General features: G+C 47.2%; 1 protein-coding gene across 2 annotated transcripts; it reads right to left on the bottom strand.

The window, feature by feature from the left end:
- Positions 1 to 1,016: 1,016 nt before the first annotated feature.
- Rae1 (ribonucleic acid export 1) lies at positions 1,017 to 16,069 on the bottom strand. Of its 2 annotated transcripts, none has more exons than XM_036185700.1 (12): positions 15,952 to 16,069; positions 13,677 to 13,771; positions 12,882 to 12,986; positions 11,621 to 11,713; positions 9,762 to 9,848; positions 8,978 to 9,064; positions 8,805 to 8,876; positions 7,498 to 7,605; positions 4,484 to 4,590; positions 4,332 to 4,407; positions 3,639 to 3,833; positions 1,017 to 1,440 (listed from the first exon to the last, which is right to left on the bottom strand). In XM_036185700.1, the coding sequence occupies exons 2-12, from the start codon at positions 13,764 to 13,766 to the stop codon at positions 1,354 to 1,356; spliced, it is 1,107 nt and encodes a 368-aa protein (XP_036041593.1). In that variant the 5' UTR covers positions 13,767 to 13,771; positions 15,952 to 16,069; the 3' UTR covers positions 1,017 to 1,353. The 2 variants fall into 2 exon arrangements, with proteins under 2 accessions (XP_036041593.1, XP_036041594.1); XM_036185701.1 differs by lacking the exon at positions 15,952 to 16,069 and adding an exon at positions 15,768 to 15,942.
- Between the last annotated feature and the right edge of the window lie 6,229 nt (positions 16,070 to 22,298).

Here is a 22,298-nt window from a genome sequence, read left to right as displayed (position 1 = left end):
TGTCGCTTTCTGATCCGTCCGCTTTCCTCCCACTTACGCGCCTTGGACCCTAGTGGGCCTCTGGGCTACCCAGGCTGTGTGAGAGAAGTATGCTGAGCAGACATGCACACATCTGTTGGTTTCTGATTATGGCTGTGATGTGACCAACTCTCTCATGCACCTACTGCTGTGCTTCCTCGGATCCGTGCTATGACAGACTGTAACTTGAAACTGTGAGCTCAAGTAACCCTTTTCTCCCCTAAGTTGGTTTAGTCAGGGTGTTTCAACACAGCAACAGGAAATGAAACTAAGACACTTGGTCACTTAGTCTCATGAGCAGAATATCATCCCTCTTGCCAGCTCCTCTGGCCAGGCAGGATCTGGGGGTCCAGCAGCAGCCACCCCACTTGCCTCTTCCCACCACTCTCCAGAGATCCTGGCTCTCCACCAGGACACAGGCCCCATATCTCTCCATGGCAAGCACCTGCAGAGGGACATATATTTACCTCCAATCAGAGGCCACTGTGGATTTATAAACACATAAAGCTTTTTGCATGTCAAACATTGGTAATGGTGAGAAACCCAGGCAGACACAATAGTCAATTATCTAGTGGCAGTGTTTGGGGGTGGGGGGTGAAGCCCAGGGCCTGTGTGGTAGGTTAGCACTGTACCAGAGCCCATCCCCAGCCCTCTCTGACTTGTACTTTGAGACTGGGTCTCACCAAGTTGCCTGCTGAACTCCAAGTTCCATGTCAGGTCGAGTGGCTCTTAGGCAGGACCAGTCACCCAGGACCCACTGTCTCCAGTTTTTGTGGGATTAAAAGACCCTCAGTGCTGGGAAAGGTGACTGTTCTCTCAGGGCAGGACATCACACCAGCCCCTTCACTCAACACTGATGCAGGGATGGTGTGTGGTTCACACAGCTTTTCAGGGGCTGACAAAAATAATGAACTTGGAACCTAGCATTGATGCTGGGATGGGATGGCTATTTCCTGAGGGTCAGGGAAGAGGGGAGTGGGATGAAGGGAATCAGCAGGCCTTCTTCAAAATATTTTATTATAAAACACAGTACAGGGCTCATCAACAGTTCCCACCCAACACTGTCAAATACAACGCTGCTGGACGACACAATGTCCAAAAGATTGGACTTCAGTGAGAATCTCAGTTCCCCTAGCGTTACAGGAAAGCTGCAGCAGGGAGTGGAATGGAGAGAAGGCAAGTCGCCAGGATGCTGGGCTAACGCTGAACAAGATCAGTCCCTCCAGAGGTGAAGAGCCACATCCAGGACTGCGGCCACCCACAGCTATGGCCCAAATTTGGGCAGAGATGACCTGTTGTGGACAGGAAACTCCAACGGCCCCCAGCTTCAGGCCACTACTTCTTATTCCTTGGCTTTAGTTCTTCAGCTGCGTTACGCAGGAAAATGTAATTTTTCTTTTGAGGATTATAAAACTCATGTCCCTAAAGAAGGAAAGAAAAAAAAAAAAAAAGCCTCCAATGATCTTAGTATTAAAGACAGGACTACAGCTACACTCACATCAAGTCTTGTTCTGAGAAGGTAGAGTTAAGAATGAGATGTTAGCAGTCCTGTGTTATACATGACCTCTACCCTCAGAAGTCAGCCAGGACCTGGTCTTCTGGGTACTGGCCCCTTTATGACTTCACTGCCAAGAAAACTGCTCAGGGTCCCAGGCTTAGCATTAGCCCTGACTAGAGGTTTCACAGATGGCCAAGCTCACCCATGATACTTTATTTTACGAGAGGACCTATTTATTCCACAGAGGGGGCAGCTCCTAGGAGAGCAGAAGTCAGGGGGGCAAAGAAGGGCTCTGGACCAAAGCCCCCGTCTGGGTCTCACTTAGGTAGACCAGGCTGGTCTTGAACTCAATAGAACTCGCCTGCCTCTGCTACCCTAGTGCTGGGATTAGTGTGCACTCAGCTGTGCCTCCACTCTTTAAGCAGTATTCAGAGACTAAGCTTGTTCCTCTCCTGGGTTATTGTGTTTAGTGCTCTGAGTTCAGGGTAAAATGCAGGCTTTTCCTTTTTGCCTTTTCTTTGGCGGTGCTGGGGATTGAACCAAGGGCCTCACCACAATGCCAGCACTTTGCTACTGAGCTATACACAGCCAGCTTCAAGTTTGAGGAGGGTTTTGTCAAGCCGTTCAGACTTTGTGATCCTTTGCCTCAGTCTCCTGAGTGATGCAACTGTAGTATGCACTCACACTACACCACTCACAGCAAAATGCAGTGTTTTTTTAAAGATTTGTTTACATGTGCGTGTGGCCATGCACGTTTGAGGATATGTAGGTTCACCACATGCCTGCAGTGGCCAGAAAAGGACACAGATGGCCTGGAACTGGAGCTAGAGACAATTATCTGCCATGAGGGTGTAACTCTGGCTAAGCCTGGGAACACACTACAGAGACCTGGGGAGAGCCAGGAGGCAGCAGCTGTGCAGACTGGAGCCTCAGGAATGCAACACCTACAGAACCCTGAGGCTGCCCCTTACTGGAAGAGGAAGACTGGCAAGATGGCAGGAGCAGCATCCAGAGGAGGCCTCGAGCAGCTGTGGGAAACAGAGCTAAAGCATTCATCAAACAGAAAGGAGGCTTCCAGAGCTGACAGGGAGACCGAGCACATCTCAGTATGTAGTGGATAGCCATCCCAGCATTGGCCTGGAAGTTCCAACCCCCATTGAGGCTTTGGTAATGGTCACGCCCACAAGGCAGGACGGAGGAGGAGGAAGCGGAAGAGAAGGATCGGGAGGAGGTCTCTCTCTTGGTTCCGGGACCCTGGAGGCTGGACGCTGGAGTAGACCGAGCAGAGTTCTCCAGAGAACACCGCCGGACCATGCTATACCCTGCAACCTACCCCTTCATGTGTAAGTTACCCCACAAAATAAACCTCCCTTTTAACTACGTGGAGTGGCCTTAATAATTTAACCAATATCAGTACCCCAGCTACAGTGTGTAGACACACAAGGCAAGTAGATGGATGCCGAGAAGGTGCTGAGCAGGTTCTCTAAGGCTGGCATGTGTGTGCTCTCTGGCAAAGCAGGGAGAGAACAGTGTAGAGAAACGGAATAGGAACTTGTGTGGGGTAGGAAAGAAGGAACAAAAATTGAGACAGATGGGCAAGCCACTGTGAGTTTGGGGACTCCATCAGAAGCAAGGAGAGTGGGAAAAGGCACTGTATAGCAAAGGGCAGAGAAATGAAAACCATGAGAAATGACCTGGAGGCATCTCCTCCAATAGGCATTCTGTAAGGTCTGAGTTATGGCCCCAAGACCACATATATTACAATCTGCAATGCCTCAAGATGCAGCCAGAACCTTGCCAGCTCCTTACTCCCTGTGCAAACCAAACGATGTCACCAGAACACCACCTTGGTGACACCACCTCTCCCCAGCATGCCCATGTTTTGTGTCCAAGAACAAGGGGGAGCTCATGATGGCTCTCCTTGACAAAACATTCCCATTGTGCAAAGATCTGACTGCAGATGACACTGAACTCCACCCCAAGAGTCAGGCTGCTAGTTTCCCTTATCGGGAAATCGCCTGGTTAAGGGTGCTCAAGTCCAAGAGGAATTTACAATTCAGACTCAGGCCTTTGGCCCCAGAGCCTGAGAGGGAGGGCCCAGAGCGGGCTTGGAAGTTCTCACCTTGGACCAGTCGTAGCTGGAAGCATAGGCAAATATGTTTCCATTGTGATTGAAGCAGCAAGCCGCTATGGGCTGGTCTAACTGTTCCGAAGTCTTCAGTTTTGTCCTGGCGTCTTTGTCCCAGAAGCTGAACCTACCATCAGACCCCACAGTAGCAAGGGTGCCATGGACAGGATGGAAGGCAATTCCGTTCACCTGCCAAGGTTGATATGCACAGTGAGAAGCAGAAGCAGGTTGCTGCCAGTACAGCTCCCAGCTCAAGTCAGGAAACCAAGCACATGGGCACATTTTACTCCTTGGCCATGCTGCCTAAGGCAACTGGCAGCTCAGAACTAAACCTGCCTCAGCAGCTCCCTAGATAGGAATTCACATTTGTACCCTGACTGCACCAAGCCATAACCTCAGCAAAACGTGTGGGATTTCTTTTAGCAAACAAATTTCTTGAATATCACTGGTGTGGAAACTGTCTATGGACCCCCACAAGGCAGAAAAGCCAATGCCCCGTGTCCCAAGCTCACTTCCCAAGCACATCCAGAACAGAGCCAGTCAACAGGTTTGTAAAGAACACTCAAGTCTGTAGACACAGACACAGGCTCTTCCAGGACTTCTGGTCCCAGTGCACTTGGAGAGCCAGCTCCAAGGCTGGTTCCAGGGCTTGCTTTCTCTCCATGACGGAGCGCTGCTGGAACGTACTGCATAGATGTCTTGAGGCGCTGAAGTGTTGGTGCCGTTGGATCGATGGCATTTGAAGGTGAAGTTATCTTTGGCCCTGGAAAGCGGAGGACATCTCAGTTTCCTCTCAGAACCAGTTGGGAAAAGCACCCCAGGGAGTGAGTGTCACTTACGGGTTTGGAGGGTTGATGTAGTGAATGGCAACCCTGCCCTCAATACTTCCCAGAGCAAAACCTGTCGGCTTATTCTGTTTGTCTTTAAAAATAGCCACACATCGATGCTATGATTAAAATAAAAGGGGAAGGATCATTACCAACATGTAAGCAAATAATAGTTAATATGAACGTTACCCAATTTTTAGGTTTCAGAAGAACCCAAACCATGACTCAAATACAAAGGTATTTTTCTCTCCCCTCCTCTCTAACCTTCCTGAGCTCCAGGACCCATCTGTGCACAGCTGAAGCTGCCCCTATTCAGCACAGCCCTCCAAGCCAAAGGCTCCAGCCCTGCTCGGCTGTGCTCAGAGCAAGGTCTCATTTTGATTAGCAGGCACCCTTCAGGTCAGACACCCAATGTCTGTCCTGTTTCCCTAGCCAGGAGGCAGTGTAGCAGCCAGTACTCTTATAGGGAACCCTGGACAGGTACACACAGCAAAGTCAGTATTTTGGTTATCACATGTACGAGGACCCAGTTAGGCTATCGTCCTGTCCTGCCTCACTTCAGTTATTATATACCAGCCCCTAAGTTAATCTACTGTGCAATGACAAGCTTCCTGCAATTTAAGGTAAACACCCATTTACTTGGCTATCATGAGCCTGCTATACTAAAATGAGCATTCTTTAACATCTTTGGTTTGGTTTTGAGACAGGGTTTCTCTGTGTAGCCCTAGCTTGTTGTAGAATATTAGTTTAAGGTATGTTATTTTTGTTTACGTTGCATTTATTTAACTCTGTGAAGCTGTGTTACTGTGCCTGTGTAAAACATCTGATGGTCTAATAAAGAGCTGAGCGGCCAATAGCAAGGCAGGAGAAAGGATAGAAGAAATAGAGAAATATGGGAGGGGAAAGAGAAGTAGTCAGAGAAGGAGTATGACATCAGGGTCCAGCCACGCATATACAACAAGCCACAGAGTAAGAGTAAGATTTACAGAAGTAAGAGAACGGGAAAAGCCCAAAGGCAAAGACAGACAGGTTAAGTTAAGGAAAGCTGGCTAGAAACAAGCCAAGCTAAGGCCAGGCATTCATAATTAAGAATAAGCCTCCATGTGTGATTTATTTGGGAGTTGGGTGGTGGGCTCCCCAAAAGAGAAAAAACACCACTGGCTGGCCTTGAACTCAGAGATCCACCTGCCTCTGCCTCCTGAGTGCTGGGATTAAAGGCATAGGCCGCAGCTGCCACCACCACCACTACCAGGCTTCATTTCCTTCTTAGAAGCTTATGACCTGACAATAATTCTACTTGGGTGTATCCTAGAGACTCAGGCACTTTGGGCCACTTTCATGGTGCAGGAGCTTTTGCCATACCCTCACCAACAGTTGTTATTTTTATTACTTTTGTGTTCCTTGCGTGCATGTGTACACACACACACACACACACACACACACACACACAGTGTATGTGTGCAGGCATCTAATAAATGCACAGGAACCGGAGAAGTATGTCAAATGTCCCCTCTCACTTTCCGTGTGTTGTGTTAAGACAGTCTCTCTAGCTCCCTTGGCACTGAGGTTACAGCGTACATTAGCTCAGGCCCATCTTATCACATGAATGCTGGGAATTCAGGTCTTCATTATTGTGCAAGTGCTCTCAACCATGGCATCATTTTTTAAGGCCTTGCCTTCTGACTTCTGGGAACAGTGGCTCCCCGTGTAGGAAGTGCTGTCTTGGGGCTTTCTTGGGATCATGTACCTGCTGGCCAGGTAGTCCTCTTTGGAGAAGTTTTGAATCGGGTCATTGGTTTTGCTACAAATTCTTCACACCCTTTAAAAGGTAACCCCTTAGCAATACAAATCCCTCATAGTCTATTCCCTGTAGGTTTCTCATTGCTGGTTGCTTCCTTCCTATGTTGAAGCTTGTCTGATGTGGTCCCCTGGGTTATTCATTTCTTGCCTATGTTTCTGTGTGTCATTCCCAAGAAATCACTGCATACAGTTTTATGTAATTGCTAGGAAGACTTGGGATTGGGGGTGGCGGTAGGAAGAGCAAGAAAAGAACCAGGGAAGCCTGCTGGTTGAGAAGGGAGAAGAGAAAGGTGACTCAAGAATGACCTCTATTTGAAGGGCAAAGTGCTCTGGATATAATGCTATCAGCCCATGGGAATTCCTGATGGCAGTGCACAGGGCTTAGTGGAGAAAGGGAGAAGGGTGGTAGGTGTGGGGAGGAAGACTCTGAACTATGAAGGGAAGGATCAGAGACTTGGAAGAGGCAAGGATGGCCTGCTTCCCAGGATGAACCAGACTAGGGCATGCTTTAGTGAAGTGCTAGAGAGAAGTCTTAGTGATGACTATGTCAGGTCCCTGCAAAGGCTGCTGGGCAAGAGGGCTCACCATGGAACCAGCCGCCAGAGAACCTGGCCAGCACCTAGCAGGAGAAGCTGCATGTGCAGACAGACCCTGTAGGAAGAAAGCTAGGATGGTTCAGCCCTCTCCTGAGAGGAGAGACACAGGCTAGGAGAAGACCTAGAGCAGGGAAGCAGGAAGGCCTTGCAGTCCTACGTCCAGGGTAGGGCTGAACTGGAGGACAGAACTAGTCCACCCAGATGGGCTGGGAGCACTCCATAGCACTAAGCTACTTGGGGGGAGGGGGGAGACAGATCTTTGGGTGACAGGAAAGTCTGGCTCAGCCATGGATGTAAGTGATTTGTAAAACTGTGCTTGTTTTTTCCTTTTTTTTTTTTTCTCTCCGTTTTTCAAGACAGGGTTTCTCTGTGTAGCCTTGGCTGTCCTGGATCTCACTCTGTAGACCAGGCTGGCCTCGAACTCAGAGATCCCCCTGGCTCTGCCTCCTGAGTGCTGAAATTAAAGGAGTGCGCCACCACTACCCCACTCTGTGTTTGTTTCTTTAAATTCACTTTCTCTGAACATATCAGCAAGCTTTTCAACACAGGTACTGTATACCTGTACCCCACATGAGCACCATCTTGCACGAAGCAGGTGCCAAATATGTTTCTCAATGGTCTCTGACCCACCTGGTGTTTCAGTGGAGACTCTATCCTCCTGAACTCAGAAGGCTGATTCTCTAACTGGTAGACAATCAGGCCTCTCTCTGCAGTGGCCACCACGGCCATTGGGTATATCTGGGTAACAGAAGAAAGATACACAACACTTGACATGAAGACAACATTTTAGTCACAAAATTCTAATGTTTCAAAAAGTTTAATTCAGTGGTAGCAATGTATTTATAAAAACACAGAGAAATCACACTTGTAAGCAGAACACTCATACATATTTGTTTTACTGAGTGGTGGGGATGCTTTGAGTTTTGTTATTATTTGTTTTGCTAAACAGCATAGGCTGGTATCTTGAACCCTGATCAAGACTGGCACATTGTTACCATGTCCTTTATAGTTTTTAAACTATAAAATGTGGATGCTTAAAAAGTATTCTGAGCCGGGCAGTGGTGGTGCACGCTTTTAATCCCAGCACTCGGGAGGCAGAGCCAGACGGATCTCTGTGAGTTCGAGGCTAACGTGGGCTACCAAGTGAGTTCCAGGAAAGGTGCAAAACTACACAGAGAAACCGTCTTGAAAAACCAAAACCAAAACCAAAAAAAGAAAAAGTATTCTGAGATACCAGTGAGAGTGGATGGTCATCTCCACCCCTTCATATAACAGCCTGTATTTCAGTGTGTTTTCTTCCTGTCTTTGAGTGCCTGATGTTTCTTTCCTTTTAGAGACAGGGTCTCACTATGTGCACCCTGGCTAGCCTGGAACTTGAGCTGTAGACCAGGCTGGCCTAGAACTCAGAGACTGTCTTGCCTCTGCCCTGAGAACTGGGATTACACACATAATCAAACATACTCGGTCAGGTATGTTTCTACATACAGTTTGTAAACATCAGCCCCCACTGTGCACTGTCTGAGGATGGATCTCCCCACTGTGGAATTACCTGGGTAGTTGTAACAAACACTAAGTCTTAAGTAGATGTGGAGAAAGCACTTCGGTTTCCATTCCACTCAGGCAGTCCCAGAGATCAGAACCATCCACAAAGATCTCTGCATTCTTCTACCATCACAGCATGCTGTCGCCCCACATGAGGGAGGACAGGTGACTAGGGGCACGTGCTCAAACAAATGTCTAGAAGTCCAGTGCTTTCATTTCCAGTCCCAATGGAAATATTCAGAACACAGCACTTAGTACTATAGGACAAAGGCAGCCCAAATGTCTGCATGAGTAGTCTGTTAAAGTCCACAGCTTTACATCACCTACAAACCGCAGGAGGCCACAGAGAGCCGCATTTGCTCAGCTGTTGGAAAGAAGTGAGACTCTTTACTTACCACATCTGCACAGTAACAGCGCTCAGGGAGTTGCAAGACCATCATAGGATTTGATGACCGGGTATCCCAAAACTGAAAGCAAAGAAGAGCAGCAGTGAGAGACTGCTGCGGGCTGACATCTGCACAGACGGATAGCCATCTTCAGTGTACAATCCCTCCACCACACAGCATACCTTCAGAGTCTTATCCCAGCTCCCCGTCATCACACAGCTGTAGTTCGGGGCTTTGATCCAATGTATGGTCTTAACAGGAGCATCATGCTGTTAAAAGACAGACACCGGGAGACACTTGAGCAACCGGAGCAATAGCTCTAGTTGTGGAAATTCAAAGGAATTGACTTAATCAAATACTGGGTTCCATTCAACAATAGTAAAATCAAAGGGCATTTTAGTGCTTCCCCAGGACCCAAGGGTGTTACCCAGGGGCTTGCACCTATGTTCTGTCCTAACACAAGCTTTCCCTCACTCATAATTAACTGTGACAGTAAGGCCTTTCCTGAGAACTATCTGGAAATATCTAATGGGGACTGCTACTGGTGCTGCTGACTGTTTACTAAATGCATCACTGAGGAGGCTGAGAGATGCCTTCAGCTGAGGGCTGGGAAGCCCGTGTCAGAAGTCTCCCTACCCTTCACTACAGCGGCTCTGGCAGGGCCTTCACTACTCTAGTTGTTCTTCACACTGAGACCCAGCATAATGCTCCATGGGCACATGGCAGGCACCAGCCAACACCCGCTGAAGGACAAGGGAACAATGACTAGCGAGTCACACACAGGGGCTGGAAGCCAAATGGGTCAGGACTGTCTGCTCTTGTCTACCAATGCTTGTCACCACCTATGTGTACATGGGAGTCCTGTGGCAAAGTCCTCTGCAAAATCTAGTGCAAGTGAGGGTGCTTATAGGTGTAAGCCAAACTGTTTAGTGCTGTCTCCTGGGCCTACCCATGAAGACTTCTCACCTGTGCTATCTGAATGGCCTGGTTGCTGTTCAGGTCCCACATCTTGGCTGTTTTATCACACGATGCTGTGAATACTTTGCTCCCATCCTAAAATAAAACAGACAGTCTGCTCAGGGAGCAAAAGTTAAGTCTCCAAAGTTAAGACACCCAAGAGCTAGGTCATGCATCTGCTCTGCATTTTCCTATATTTAAGAGCTAGCACACAGCAAACTAGGCTTGTAAGTAATACAACTAGAAACTGACTACTAAGAGCTCACGTAGAAACAGGATCTCTAAGAAATCAAGTGGTGCCCAGCGGTGGTGGCATATGCCTTTAATCCCAGCATTTGGGAGGCAGAGGCAGGTGGATCTCTGAGTTCGAAGCCAGCCTGGTCTACAAAGGGAGTTCCAGGACAGTTAGGCCTACACACAGAAACCCTGTCTCAAAGAAAACCAGGAAATAAAACAATTCAAAAATCAAGTAGCTTTGAAAGCTACAGAATGAAAACCAAGTGTTGGCTGGTGAAACACTCAATGGGTAAAGATCACTGCCAAGTCAGACAGATCAAGACCCACACAATGGTAGAAACATCAACACCACCATATACACATCACACCCACAAATACAAATACAAACAAACAAAACCAACTTCAGCTCACTATACATCCAGAGACACAAAAGGCTTCAAGAAATAACCTAAGTCTACTTCACTACCATACCAAACCTGACCAAAACATTTTAGCAGAAGGATTTCTTTTACCTCAGAGCTTCTCAGCAGCAGAGGGACAGCACCTGGGATCCTCACCTGTCACATCTCAGGGCATCCTCAGGTAATCTATATATGTATCTAGCTCTGCCTCTATAGCTCACATCTGATATCTAAGTCTCATATGTCCAAAAGGTTCCACACCCTTCAAAAGTAATGCACTGACATACATGCAGGTGAAACATCCACACTCACAAAAATAAAACCAAGAACCTGTGTAGGTCACTTCACATTCAAGCCATAACACACACTGATAATAATAATAATAATAATAATAATAATAATAATAATAATAATGATAATAATAATAATAATAAAACAAAAACAACCAAGTACAATGATGGGGTGGAATCACGCCTTTAATCCCAGCACTATGGAGGCAGAGGCAGGAGGAGCTCTGAGTTCAGTGCTATCCTAGTCTACAGAAAAACCCCTGTGTTTCAACAAAGCAAAACAAAAGTCTTACACCTGTCACAGAACTCTTATCAAGCATGCACATGCCCAGAAAGGGAAAAGGTCCTTCTCTAAGCTTAGACAGGAAAAGGGAAGGAAATAAATCCTCTATGAACATTCGGAAATGCAGAATCCCCAGTGAAACACTCAGGCTACAAGGTTAATACCCTTAACTCAAAATCCTCACAGGCTCTAATCCTTGAGTGCTACCACATCCAATTGCCTACCAAATTCAAAAGCTTTGGAAACCAAGCCACTTCTGGGTTTAAGCATTCTGCTGTAAAAGGGTAAATCTGCTGAGATATTGGGAGCTCGGAAAGTTAAGGCATGTAGATCTCGGAGTTCTGTGCTGGCCAAGGCTGCACTGTGAGACCTAATGGTGGTCTGAGTGAGAATGGGCTCTTGCATTTGAGGTGTCAAGCCATTCTCAGTGTTTCTGCCTCCTACCTGCAGATCAAGATGGGGACCTCTTAGCTGCTGCTGCTGCTGCTACATGGGCTCTTGCTCTGCCATCATGGACCCTAACCCTCTAAAGTCATGCGTTTAATCAAACACGTTCCTTGAGAAGGTGCCTTGGTCAACGGTGTTTTGTCCCAGCAATAAAAGAGTGACTAACTAGTACAGACCCTGTCTCAAAACCTAAAAGGGAACTAGACGTACATCACTCCAGCAGACGTCAAGCACTGGCCCAGTATGCATCTGCTGGGCTTTCGGAATGGTCTGTCCACTGTCTTGGACTTCCCAGCAGCGAACCTGTAAGAACAAGACAAGTGAATGAGAACAGGGTGGTTCCGGGTTCCTGGTCTCTGGTGCACACACATCTACTACAGTTCACTGTAGGCTTCTTGCATCAATCAGTTACCTGACTTTCAAGAGCAAACCAAGTGAAATGTACAAGCAAGTAGCTCACTTCCTACTGCTGAGCCCCAGAAGCATACAAAAGGTACTGCTCACACCTAACAGCCAAGTATGGCCCTTAAACTTAGGTTTTCTGTGGTACTGGGAATGGGACACAGGGCCTCACACAGCCCTGGTCCTGAGGACACCAAGCTTAGCTGTGCAGATCTGTGCCCCAGTTACACACTTACACACACACACACACACACACACACGAAGCCAATGTCCTGAAGTACGGACATGAGCAGCGTCTAACTCTGGAGATGTTATCAGGCGTCCCTCAAGTTCTAGATGCAGAGTCAACAGGACAAAGGGCTTAAATAGAAAGACTTGTCAAGAGCTGCTGCGACTAGCAATACTTAAGGCTCTAGCTTGGCCCCCTCATACTGACTCATCAAAGCTGCTTATTTTTACAAATTCGTTAGGAAAAAAAAAGGAGCCTACCATACACACTTCTTTCTGATCATGAATGTAACAGAATGATCTGGATCTGCTGTTGTGTGGAGCCTCCTGACATCTATGCCCATTTCTCACATTTTCCTTCATGCACTCAATGAGCTTAGTGTACAAAGTGGCTGAACAGTCTATGAAGAATCTGCCCTGTTATTTAAAGTCTTAAAGGTATTTAAAGTTCAAGATTCACCTGAAGAACATTTGCTGAATGCCAAGAAAGGCTCTTAACAAACAATACAAAGCCAGGCAGTGGTGGTGCATGCCTTTATTTCCAGCTCTCGGGAGGCAGAGGCAGGCAGATCTCTAGGTTCAAGGCCAGTCTGGTCTACAGAGTGAGATCCAGGGCAGCAAGGGCTACATAGCAAAACCACGTATCAAAACAAAAAACAAAAACAAAAACAACAATAACAAAACCCCTCAAACAAACAGTATAAATAGTGCAGTTGAGTTAGGAGTGGGGAACCTTTGGGCAGTGCTGCCATTTAGAAGGACGCACAGCTTCTACACCATGTCTTAGAAAAGGGCATACCTTAGCCTTGACTCACTCACAGAATGCCTGAGAGGCACTTACATCATTAGCCCATGATCCCGCAATAAGGAAATTCCCTGGTAAGGTTGGTGGACTGAAAGACAGACAACCAATGCTATCATCAGGAGAAGACGTTACTTCGATATCCTGGGAAGGAAGGTCAGAGTTAAAACACACACGAGTCATCATAATAAGGCAGTTTCCCATCTCATCAATCACCCAACACCTCAAGCTCATCTCTCCTTGCCTTCAGAGCTAACTGGATCTGACCTTTCTTTATTTTGATCAAAAACAGGAATAAGCAAGTCAGGGAAAATACTAGAGCTGCTGGTTTAGAATCATGTTAATGAAAGGTACAAAGGCAGCATCTGCACAAGGTGGCCCCCACCTACTCCAAGTGTTTGGCCAAGTTGCCCCCCACCCCCAAGTCCTCACTTTCCTGCTGTGCAAACAGAACAGTGCACATTCTCCAGGACTGCTCAGAGAGCCACACTAAAATTATGCAGAAGTGGCCAGTGAGATGGCTCTGTTTTAGGTCTGTGTCTGCCGCAGTTCTCAGGGGGCCCTGGGAACTTTGGCTTTGACAGGTAGACTGGACAGTTGTGGCAAGCTGAAAGTGAGGACAAGATACTAATTCTGCAGACAATGAATTCTGTGCTCCACTGTTTCTCAGTTCATCCCAAAGGCATCTCCTAGGCCAGCCAGAGACCCCCCAACCCCACCCCACTTCTCTTCACCCCACAGGAGGCTCCTAGGCTCTCTGCCTCTCCAGCTGCCAGCAGTACAGGGCATGTGGCCTGACTCTTTTTGTACTCCCTTTGAGGATCTGGGTGATACCTTCATTGGGTTGTGATTATCTGTGGTTGTGCTCCCAAACATGCTGGTCCCACCAGTCCCAAATCCAGAGGCTGACCCAAACAGACTCATGTTGGCTGAAAGACACAAAGTAAAAAATGTTGAGGACAGGCCCTCCTTAGGCAATACAGAGCACACTGCAGAGGGACGAGCACTCTGATGCTAAGCCAGGCCTCGCTCTTCAGTAGAGATTTAAATATGCAGTAAGTAGAAAGTCTTCTAAAAGGAGCCTTTTTGTCTAGCACAGTCCAATCCCACGCTCAGGCAGAGGGAGGCCAGCCTGGTCTATAGAGTGAATTCCAGGATGGCCAGGGCTACACTGATCCTAGCTCATAAACAACCTATGGTCTTTTTTTGAGTAGTTTTAGCCTCTACAAACCATGGAGGGAGAATTTCCCATACTTCTCTCTATTGGAACAATGCCTTTGCCAGCACTGAGGCATTAACACTGACATGTTACAGCATCTTAGTCAGCAACCAGGAGAGAGCCATTCACTCTCCAGAGACGACTACACACCAGGCACCTAGCAGGAGGCAGAAAGGCCTTCTGGGCTCAAGGTCCCCTCCTCTGGTACTCTAGGTCAACGTCTACATGAAGCTACCCAGAAAGAACAGCCAGTTGTGCCAGGAGTCCCAGTTTCTTCTGAGGACTTTAAGAAAAGCAATCCACTTTGACCCACTGAGTACTAACAGGCCCGGTGTGACAATATAAATTCAGAGCCAGCAAGATCCCTCACCATCAGGCTTTGCTTGAACATCACAGTCTACCAGGCCCACCCGTCACTCTCTTTCCTGCTGTGCAGAGAGAACAGTGCACATTCTGCAGGGCTGCTCTGAGAGCCACACTAAATTATACAGAAGTGGCCAGGGAGATGGCTCAGGCAATAACAATATGTGATGTACAAGCCTAGAAACCCCAGGATCTGACCACCACATGTGGGCTGTGGCATGCATGCCCACACACAAATAAATAATGCAGAAAGAGGTTGGGGTCAGCCAGGTGAGATGGCACATGTAATCTCAGCATTTGGGAGATAGCATCAGGATGATCAGGTCATCCCTAACTAAACAGGAAGTCTGAAGCCAGCCTAGTCTACAAGAGAACTTGTTTAAAGAAAAGAAAAACATTTGTACCATCTAGCACATGCTGAATGCAATAAACAATGTCGTTTCCAAGGAAACCATCTGTGCATGGTAGCTCTTCTTACACTTAACACTTCAAACTGTTACTAACTGGCAAACTTTCACACCCAGAAGTCTACCAAGTCAGCCACCTTTCCAAAGGGAAGCTAATACCCTTTCAATCCACTTGCCAATAGGGTTGCTTCCTTAAAACACAGAAAGGGTAAACAGCAAGGAATTTTGGGAACGTGTTTGAGTACCGCTGGCTTTATAACAGACAGAAAGAGCCACAGTTAGCACATTCACATCTATGATAACGACTAGTGAGACAGGGCTGTTGATTGCAAACCTGCCTGTACATGGAGAGATGCACCGACTCACAGATTTCCTGCTTGCTCGAGCCAGCAAAGGAAGGACAGAGCTTCTGTACAGCTGTGTGGCTTGGGAATGTGAATTAAGACTATTTTCCCCACCTTTAAACCGGAAATACTAATCTCTGCTTCCTGGAGTTAAGACACTAACTCCCTTTCAGTTACAGTGCTTGAAACAGCAAGCTCCTCCACTGTGTAAAGATTTATCTTGAAATCATTGTTTGTGTGGGTTTGTGCACGTAAGTGCAGTGTCCACGGAGGCCAGAAGAGGGCCTGGGATGCCCGCAGCTGCTGGGGACAGGAGGCTGTGAGCTGCGGGAGCTCGGGCAGATGGCGGAGCCATCTCTCCAGCCCAGACATCTAAGAGGGATGTTCTGTTGGGCTTTAGACAGTCTCATGCAGCCCGGGCTGGCTGGAAACCTACTCTGTTAGCTCAGGATGGTCTTGAACTCCGGGCCTCCACCTCCCAAGTGCGCGCCCACGCCGCCGGGCGGGCCGCGCCCCTCCCTCGCTCCCTCCCGCCCGCCCGGGCGGGCACGCCTCGGGCACACCCGCCGTGTCTCCCTCACCCTGTCCCCACCTCGGTGGCCTGGGCGGCGCGCGCACACGCCCACGCCCACGGACGGCTGCAGAGGGGCGCAGCCCCCCGGCTTCGGTTTCCCCACGAGGCCCAGGCTTCGTGAGGGAGCGCGGCCCGCGGCGACCGGGTCTCGCCGCGCGACAACCCGAGAACTGCGCACGCGGAGGGCCGCCAAGCCACGAACCTGCTCTGACCCGGGGCGGAGGGGGCGCGGCCAGGAGACCCCAGATCTCCGAGTCGCCTCCAGCCGGTGGAAACTGCCCCGTTACCACAGGAGCACCGCGCACGCGCCACAAGCCACTTCCGGGACTGCCCGGAAGGCGTGGGAACGATGTTCCTCCGGGCTCAAGGAGGGCGCACATGCGCAAAAGCTCTACTGAAGCCAAGGGGAAGTCCTTATGCCAGGAGTTTATGGATTGGTGGAAAGTCGGTCTTGGCGGTTGCCAACTAGTTGAGAAAGGGAGTTGTTTTCACTTGTACAGTTGTTGTTTAAACGTCTCAGATGATCGTGGGGCTGCAGAGGTGGCTCAGCGGTCAAGAGCAGTGACCAAAGAGAACCGATCCAAAGAGAACCGACGCCCTCTTCTGGTCTATGTGCCACTGCCTGCACGTGATACACAGACGTGCAAGCAGTCAAAATACCCATATACATAATAAAATTTTAAAAAATGAGTTTATCAACTCATGTCCAAGGCTATCCTCTGAGAGGCTGCCTACCTGCTTGCCCACTGGAGCATCCCGAGTGGCATGATGATGATGCCTACCCACTGGGCTGTTTATTTCTCTGCCTGGATGTTTTGCCTGCATGTACTTATATGCACCACGTGTGTGCAGAGGCTAGAAGAGAATGTAGGATCCCCAAAACTGGAGTTACAGTTAAACCATCAAGTGAGTGCTGGCAACCAAACCAAGTGCTCTTAACTACTGAGTCCCATGAACTGGTCTGTATTAAGCTGGCCTGAAACAGCAGCAAAAGACTTGCTTTATGGAACATTCCATATAGAATGTTAAACGTGTCAGATAAAATGACCACACAATTAGCTAGACTCCAGACTGAGGATTCCAACGAGCCAATCAAGGAAAAGTAGTTTTAGAGACAGAGAAAGGTTGAATGCCAATAATGAAGAACAAAATGTGATTGGTAGCTACAAAATTACTTTTCTTGGGCAACAGCTGGCAGGCCTTCAATCCCAGCACTCAGGAGGTAAAGGCAGAGGCAGGCAGATCTCTGTGAGTTCCAGGCCAGTCAGAGCTACATAATAAGGCTCTGTCGCCAAAACAAAGAATTTGTGAAATTTAAGGCAGAAACAGGGTCCCTGGACAATAGAGTAGAAACTGACATTGGCTTACGTGTTTTAAAGGGACTTCAGTATTACACAGTCTGAAACTGGCCTGTCTAGGAAACTCTTGATGTTTATACATTTACTGTTTTCCCCTGAAAAGTTGAATAGCAAGTTTCAGTTTGGTTACATGTAATTTGAACATAGGTGACTACATTTTTGTCTGTAGTTGTGCCTGTTTCTGTTGGGGTCCAGTGAGGGAGTTGAGTCCAAAGAAGTGGACTCCTCTAGTTTGTGCCTCACCAGGGACTGTTCCTATGACTTTGCCAAGAGTACTTCAGACATGGTATGTGAGGCAGAGATGATCCAGACTCCTCTGTCTCCCCAGCCCTCCTGGTCTCTAAGAGTTCATTAACTAGCAAGCACAGTATACTCTCTATGAGCATGGCTGACAGTGGCCGAAGAGGCTTCGCACTGACTTCTACACCCATCAAACACAGGACAGCTTTCTTCAGGGATGTGGTCCTTGCAGTCTTATGGGCTGTGCTGGACAGTCTATGTCAACTTGACACAAGCTAAAGTCCACGAAAGGAGGGAACCTCAACTGAGAAAATGTCTGCAGAAGATCAATCAGGCTGTAGGCAGACCTGTAGGGCATTTTCTTAATTAGTGGTTGACTGAGGAGGGCCCAGCTCATTGCGGGTGGTTTCATCCCTGAGCTGGTGATTCATGGTTCTATAAGAAAGCAGGCTGAGCAAGCCATGAGGAACAAGCTAGTAAGCAGCTCCCCTCCATGCCTTTGCATCAGCTCCTGCCTCCAGGTTCCTGTCCTGTTTGGGTTCCTGTCCTGACTTCCTTTGATGATAAATAGTGATGTGGAAGCATAAGTCAAGTACACCTGTCCTCCCCATGTGCTTTGGTCATGGTATTTATCACAGCAATAAAAACACTGACTAAGACATGGGGTTTTGCAGTCTATGGAGACAGATCCAAATAGTTATTAATGATCTCTCTGACAACGTGGGAAATCGCATCAGGTGGAGACGTCATCTTTCTCCCCCAACCTTACGTTTCCTAACATCGGCTCTCCAGCCCTTTGTTCACAGGCTGCTGACTGTGAAGCACAGGCCTGGCTCCAGTGTCCTCGAAGCCTGCTGCTCCCCACGTGGCTGCTTAGCACTGCGAGGCTGCTGTGTATATGTCCTGGGTTCACTTGCTCTGCGGCCTTCTCTTAGAGCTTTAGATTCATGCCATTTTATAAAAATGTACATGTCTAGGGCGGGGCTGGGAACCCACATCTCTACCACCTTTGTAGCTGAGGTGCATGTACCCAAGGCCCCACTGAAGAGTCCAACTTGGCCGTTAGAATCACTGGGAACTTTAAAAAACCTTCATGCCAGGATTCCACTCACAGACCTCTTGATTTAGGAGGTCTTGGGTAGAACTCAGAAATTATTTTTTTTAATCTCCTCGGATAATTCTGAGATACAGCCAAGAACCCTGCTGTTTAGGGAAATATAATGGGCTGGCACTGTTGCAAATCCCATCAGTACAGCAACAGCAATGGTTTACCCAAACACAGCAGCTCACATTCTGTGTCTGTTTCTAACCTATTTTATGCAGACACATACTTCATGTGAACAATCCCACTCCACCCTCACAACGGTCTGAAGGACTCATTATTGCCCTCCCTCATTGTGGCTGTGAGATAGAGATGAGGACGTGTTCCCCACCACAGAGGCAATGAGTGGAGGGAACCTCAAAGCCTGGCTGCACACGAGAGGCAGTGTTGCCTCTTCCTTAGCCTAAACACCACAGGGAGATCAACCATCCGTGTACTCAGTATGGGTAAAAACTCACATAAAGCCTTTAATCCCAGTGCTCTGGAGGCAGAGGCAGGCAGACCTCTGAGTTGGAGGCCAGGACAGCCAGGGCTACACAGAGAAACCCTGTCTAGGAAAAATAAAATAAAACAAAGCAAAAAGAAAAACCTCACATAAAAATCGAAATACTGAAATTTTGGCTATGACTCTCACCCACATTGGTGAAGTTTCAGGAGAAAACTCAGGACGAATTGCAGTTTATAGTACACTTCCAAGAGACTGGATGTGCTTATAAGTTTAGTTTCAGCTAAATTTTCAACTTAAGTGATACTTAATTTGGACTTTTTGTTTGTTTGTTTATTTGTTTGTTTTTCGAGGCAAAGTTTCTCTGTGTAGCTTTGCGCCTTTCCTGGAACTCACTCTGTAGCCCAGGCTGGCCTCGAACTCACAGAGATCTGCCTGCCTCTGCCTCCCGAGTGCTGGGATTAAAGGCATGTGCCACCACTGCCTGGCTAATTTTGACATTTTTAATTGGAAAGTTCTCATAGGCTGGCTTAAGGTTTGCTAGCAGTTTTGGCGGCCAAGTACAAACTCTTGGGAGTGGAAGTACCCAGAACAAACTAGCTCATGAGGACTCAGAAGTACTCAACAGAGGTCCTCCTGGCTCCCCATATCTTCTTTTTATGAGTCGCACACTTTTCCATCTAGTCCTTTTTAAAGTGACTTGGAAGTAATTTTAAGGAAATTCCCACTCAAAAGAGTGGAAGGATTTGGGTGCCCAGCAAACGTTTGCCAGCAGGCGGCAGCCTTGGCTTGTCCTAGGGGGCTGTAGTCACATCTCCTGGACAGCCCATTTAGGGACAGAAGTCAGTGTTGCTCCACACTGCCTTCTGCAGACACCCAGCATCAGTGTTGACATACACATGTGCCATGGTTTTCAGAGTGTCTGTTCTCTCCAGCAGCACCTGACAGATACTGGCCTCACTCTGACAGTCAGCCAGGAGGCCTAAAAGAAGCTGTGAGGGACAGGATTTGCCCTGATTTTATACAATGTGCACTGCTTCTTCCAAATCCCTATGAAACCATGACTTCTGAAATCACTTAGCATCTCCAATAACAACATTTCAGTTTCCCAGAAAAATTACAGCTTTTTTTTTTTTTTTTTCTTAATGAGGGTTGTTAGGAGCTCTTAAGGACAAACCATGAGTCTCAGGACATATTTTGTGGTACTCTTTCCTGCTCACCCTAACTCCAAACAGACTCCAGTCCTGTGTTCTTCCTCATGGGTCCGGGAGATGATGGTACCTTGAGGGCATTGTCTGTTGCCAGCTACCATTTGAAAGAGCTCTTGTGCAGCAATCGTTTCTGAAAGCAAATCTTGTGAGCTAGAATTCTAGATGGTTCCCAAAACTGTAGCACCAGTTTCTCATCTGCATCCAATAAAGGTGGGTAGCAGAGCCAACTTCAGTGTGGCTGCTCTTCCACTTAATTTCCCAAATAATAGAAAATTATCCTAAGAAAATTTCCAGTCATAAACTTCAGATAATTTAATTAGATGAACTGAATGAATCTGCAAGCTATTTTTAAGTTTATTTCCAAATTTTCATGACTACTGTAGTCTTGTATACCCCCTTTTGACAATAGAGCCTAACTCAGATGTTCTGTGGGCTAAACACATTTCTAACTTGTATTTTCTTTTTTTAGCTTGTCAAAATTCAGTGACATTATTGCATGTTGGTATTGTGTATAAATTTAAGGAAAACATTAGTAATTTACAAAAGCTTTAAATAATTTTTGGTAAGTCACACAAGGAAGTCAAATCAACAGCATATTAAAATGCTCTCGAAACAAAATTTTCGGTATCCTATATGTCCAGGGGCCATCTTAATGCTATAGGTATGATATCAGGGCCTTGATTTAGCACATGGCTTAAACCTTCCCCTGGCAGTGTGCATGCAGGACACATGGGAAGCACATTCTATGTCCCCAGCCATCTCCAGCCCTCCAAGTGAAGTCCAGGCTCCACTGCTTATTAGTCTGTGGACACAGGATAGTCAGTTATTAAATGCCCCTGGGCCTTCATTTCCTTATCTGAAAAGTGGGGTCATGAGTTAGGGCCTTAACTTACAGGATGAGATGAGTCAGCATTTGTGACGCCCCTAGAAAAATACCTACTGTGTGAATGTATTGAGTGTCTTCTTTGCTTGTCATATTGCCTCGTTTCATTTTTACTACAAGTTCTTAGGTGGGGCTGGTATCTTGGCTATGTGACTCGAGTACTTACAAGGGACATGGCTCAGTTGAATTCTCTGTTGCTGCTGTCTTGGAATTCTTACCTCTGAACAAGGGCTGACTTCTCCATTCCTCTATAGTCCCTGCATATTCTGTCATCTGTCCACCAAGGTAGTTGGTATTATTGTCTCCTAATGCTACTGTGGCTTTGGAGAAGTAACACCTTCAGAGTTCTCACCTGTAAACTATGGAGTCATTACTGGGAGAATGAAGTGAGATCATGTGTACACAGTGGCAGCATGCACACACTTGCAGAATTGGTCTTGTTACATCAGCTGCTGCTGAGCCTTATAAACTAAGCAACGCTTACATCCTTCTGGAAGTGTGCGGCTTGCAGACAGTTGAAGCTTCTGCTCCCTTAGAGATGCACTGAGACCATAAAGGTTACCTTCGACAAAATGAAGGTAGAGTAGAGGAGGCCAGAGCACAACCTACTGAAAGAGATGCGTCACTGCACTCAGTCTTAGCACTCAGGGAACAAAGAGGAATCCAGATGCCCGGCTATGGCCTGCACTGTGTGGCTGGGAAGCAGGTTCAGACACAGTGGTAAAGAAGCACACTGGAAATGAGTAGAGCAAGGCACAGGACATACAGCAAGTCAAGATCTGTTTACAATAAACTTTACTAGTTTCATACGTACATTAACAGGGCAAGTTCCCCACACCACAAAGCAAAAGAAAGTACAAGGAAAACAAATGCCATGTGATTCCTTTACACCGCCTGAGTTTGGGCTGCTATTTTTGTGGCTAGTGAGACACTTCACAGCCATATTAGCTATGTTACAGGAATTCAATTTTTTTTTAAGGTTTTTTGAGACAGGGTTTCTCTGTGTAGCTCTGGCTGTCCTAGAACTCACTCTGTAGACCAGGATAGCCTTGAACTCGGAGATCCACCTGCCTTTGCCTCCTGAGTGCTGGGATTAAAGGCGCACACAACCACCACCCAGCAGAAGTAGGTATTTTTATAGACATTCATATGCAACAGTTTTTCTAATAAAATTTAAAAATTAAATAAATTATTTTATAATCGCTCTAGAATAAGAATCTGTCTTTACAGAAGATCAAACAGTCTAAAGGGCATTATGGAGTTTGCTTTGACAAACATATTAACATAAAATTATTTTTACTGTTGCAGAA

Source organism: Onychomys torridus, chromosome 4 (assembly GCF_903995425.1).
Source record: "Onychomys torridus chromosome 4, mOncTor1.1, whole genome shotgun sequence".
NCBI classification, from domain to species: Eukaryota; Metazoa; Chordata; class Mammalia; order Rodentia; family Cricetidae; genus Onychomys; species Onychomys torridus.
The sequence above is the reverse complement of the archived record's forward strand: the minus strand, read 5'-3'. Positions and strand labels throughout refer to the sequence as shown.

Excerpts from the sequence above, each read along its gene's own strand:
- Rae1 (XM_036185700.1), bottom strand. The coding sequence starts at position 13,766 with ATGAGTCTGTTTGGGTCAGCCTCTGGATTTGGGACTGGTGGGACCAGC. Across the intron at positions 8,877-8,977 it reads GCTGGGATAAGACTCTGAAG|TTTTGGGATACCCGGTCATC; the intron begins GTATGCTGTGTG and ends CTTTGCTTTCAG. Across the intron at positions 1,441-3,638 it reads CCAGCTACGACTGGTCCAAG|GGACATGAGTTTTATAATCC; the intron begins GTGAGAACTTCC and ends TTCCTTCTTTAG.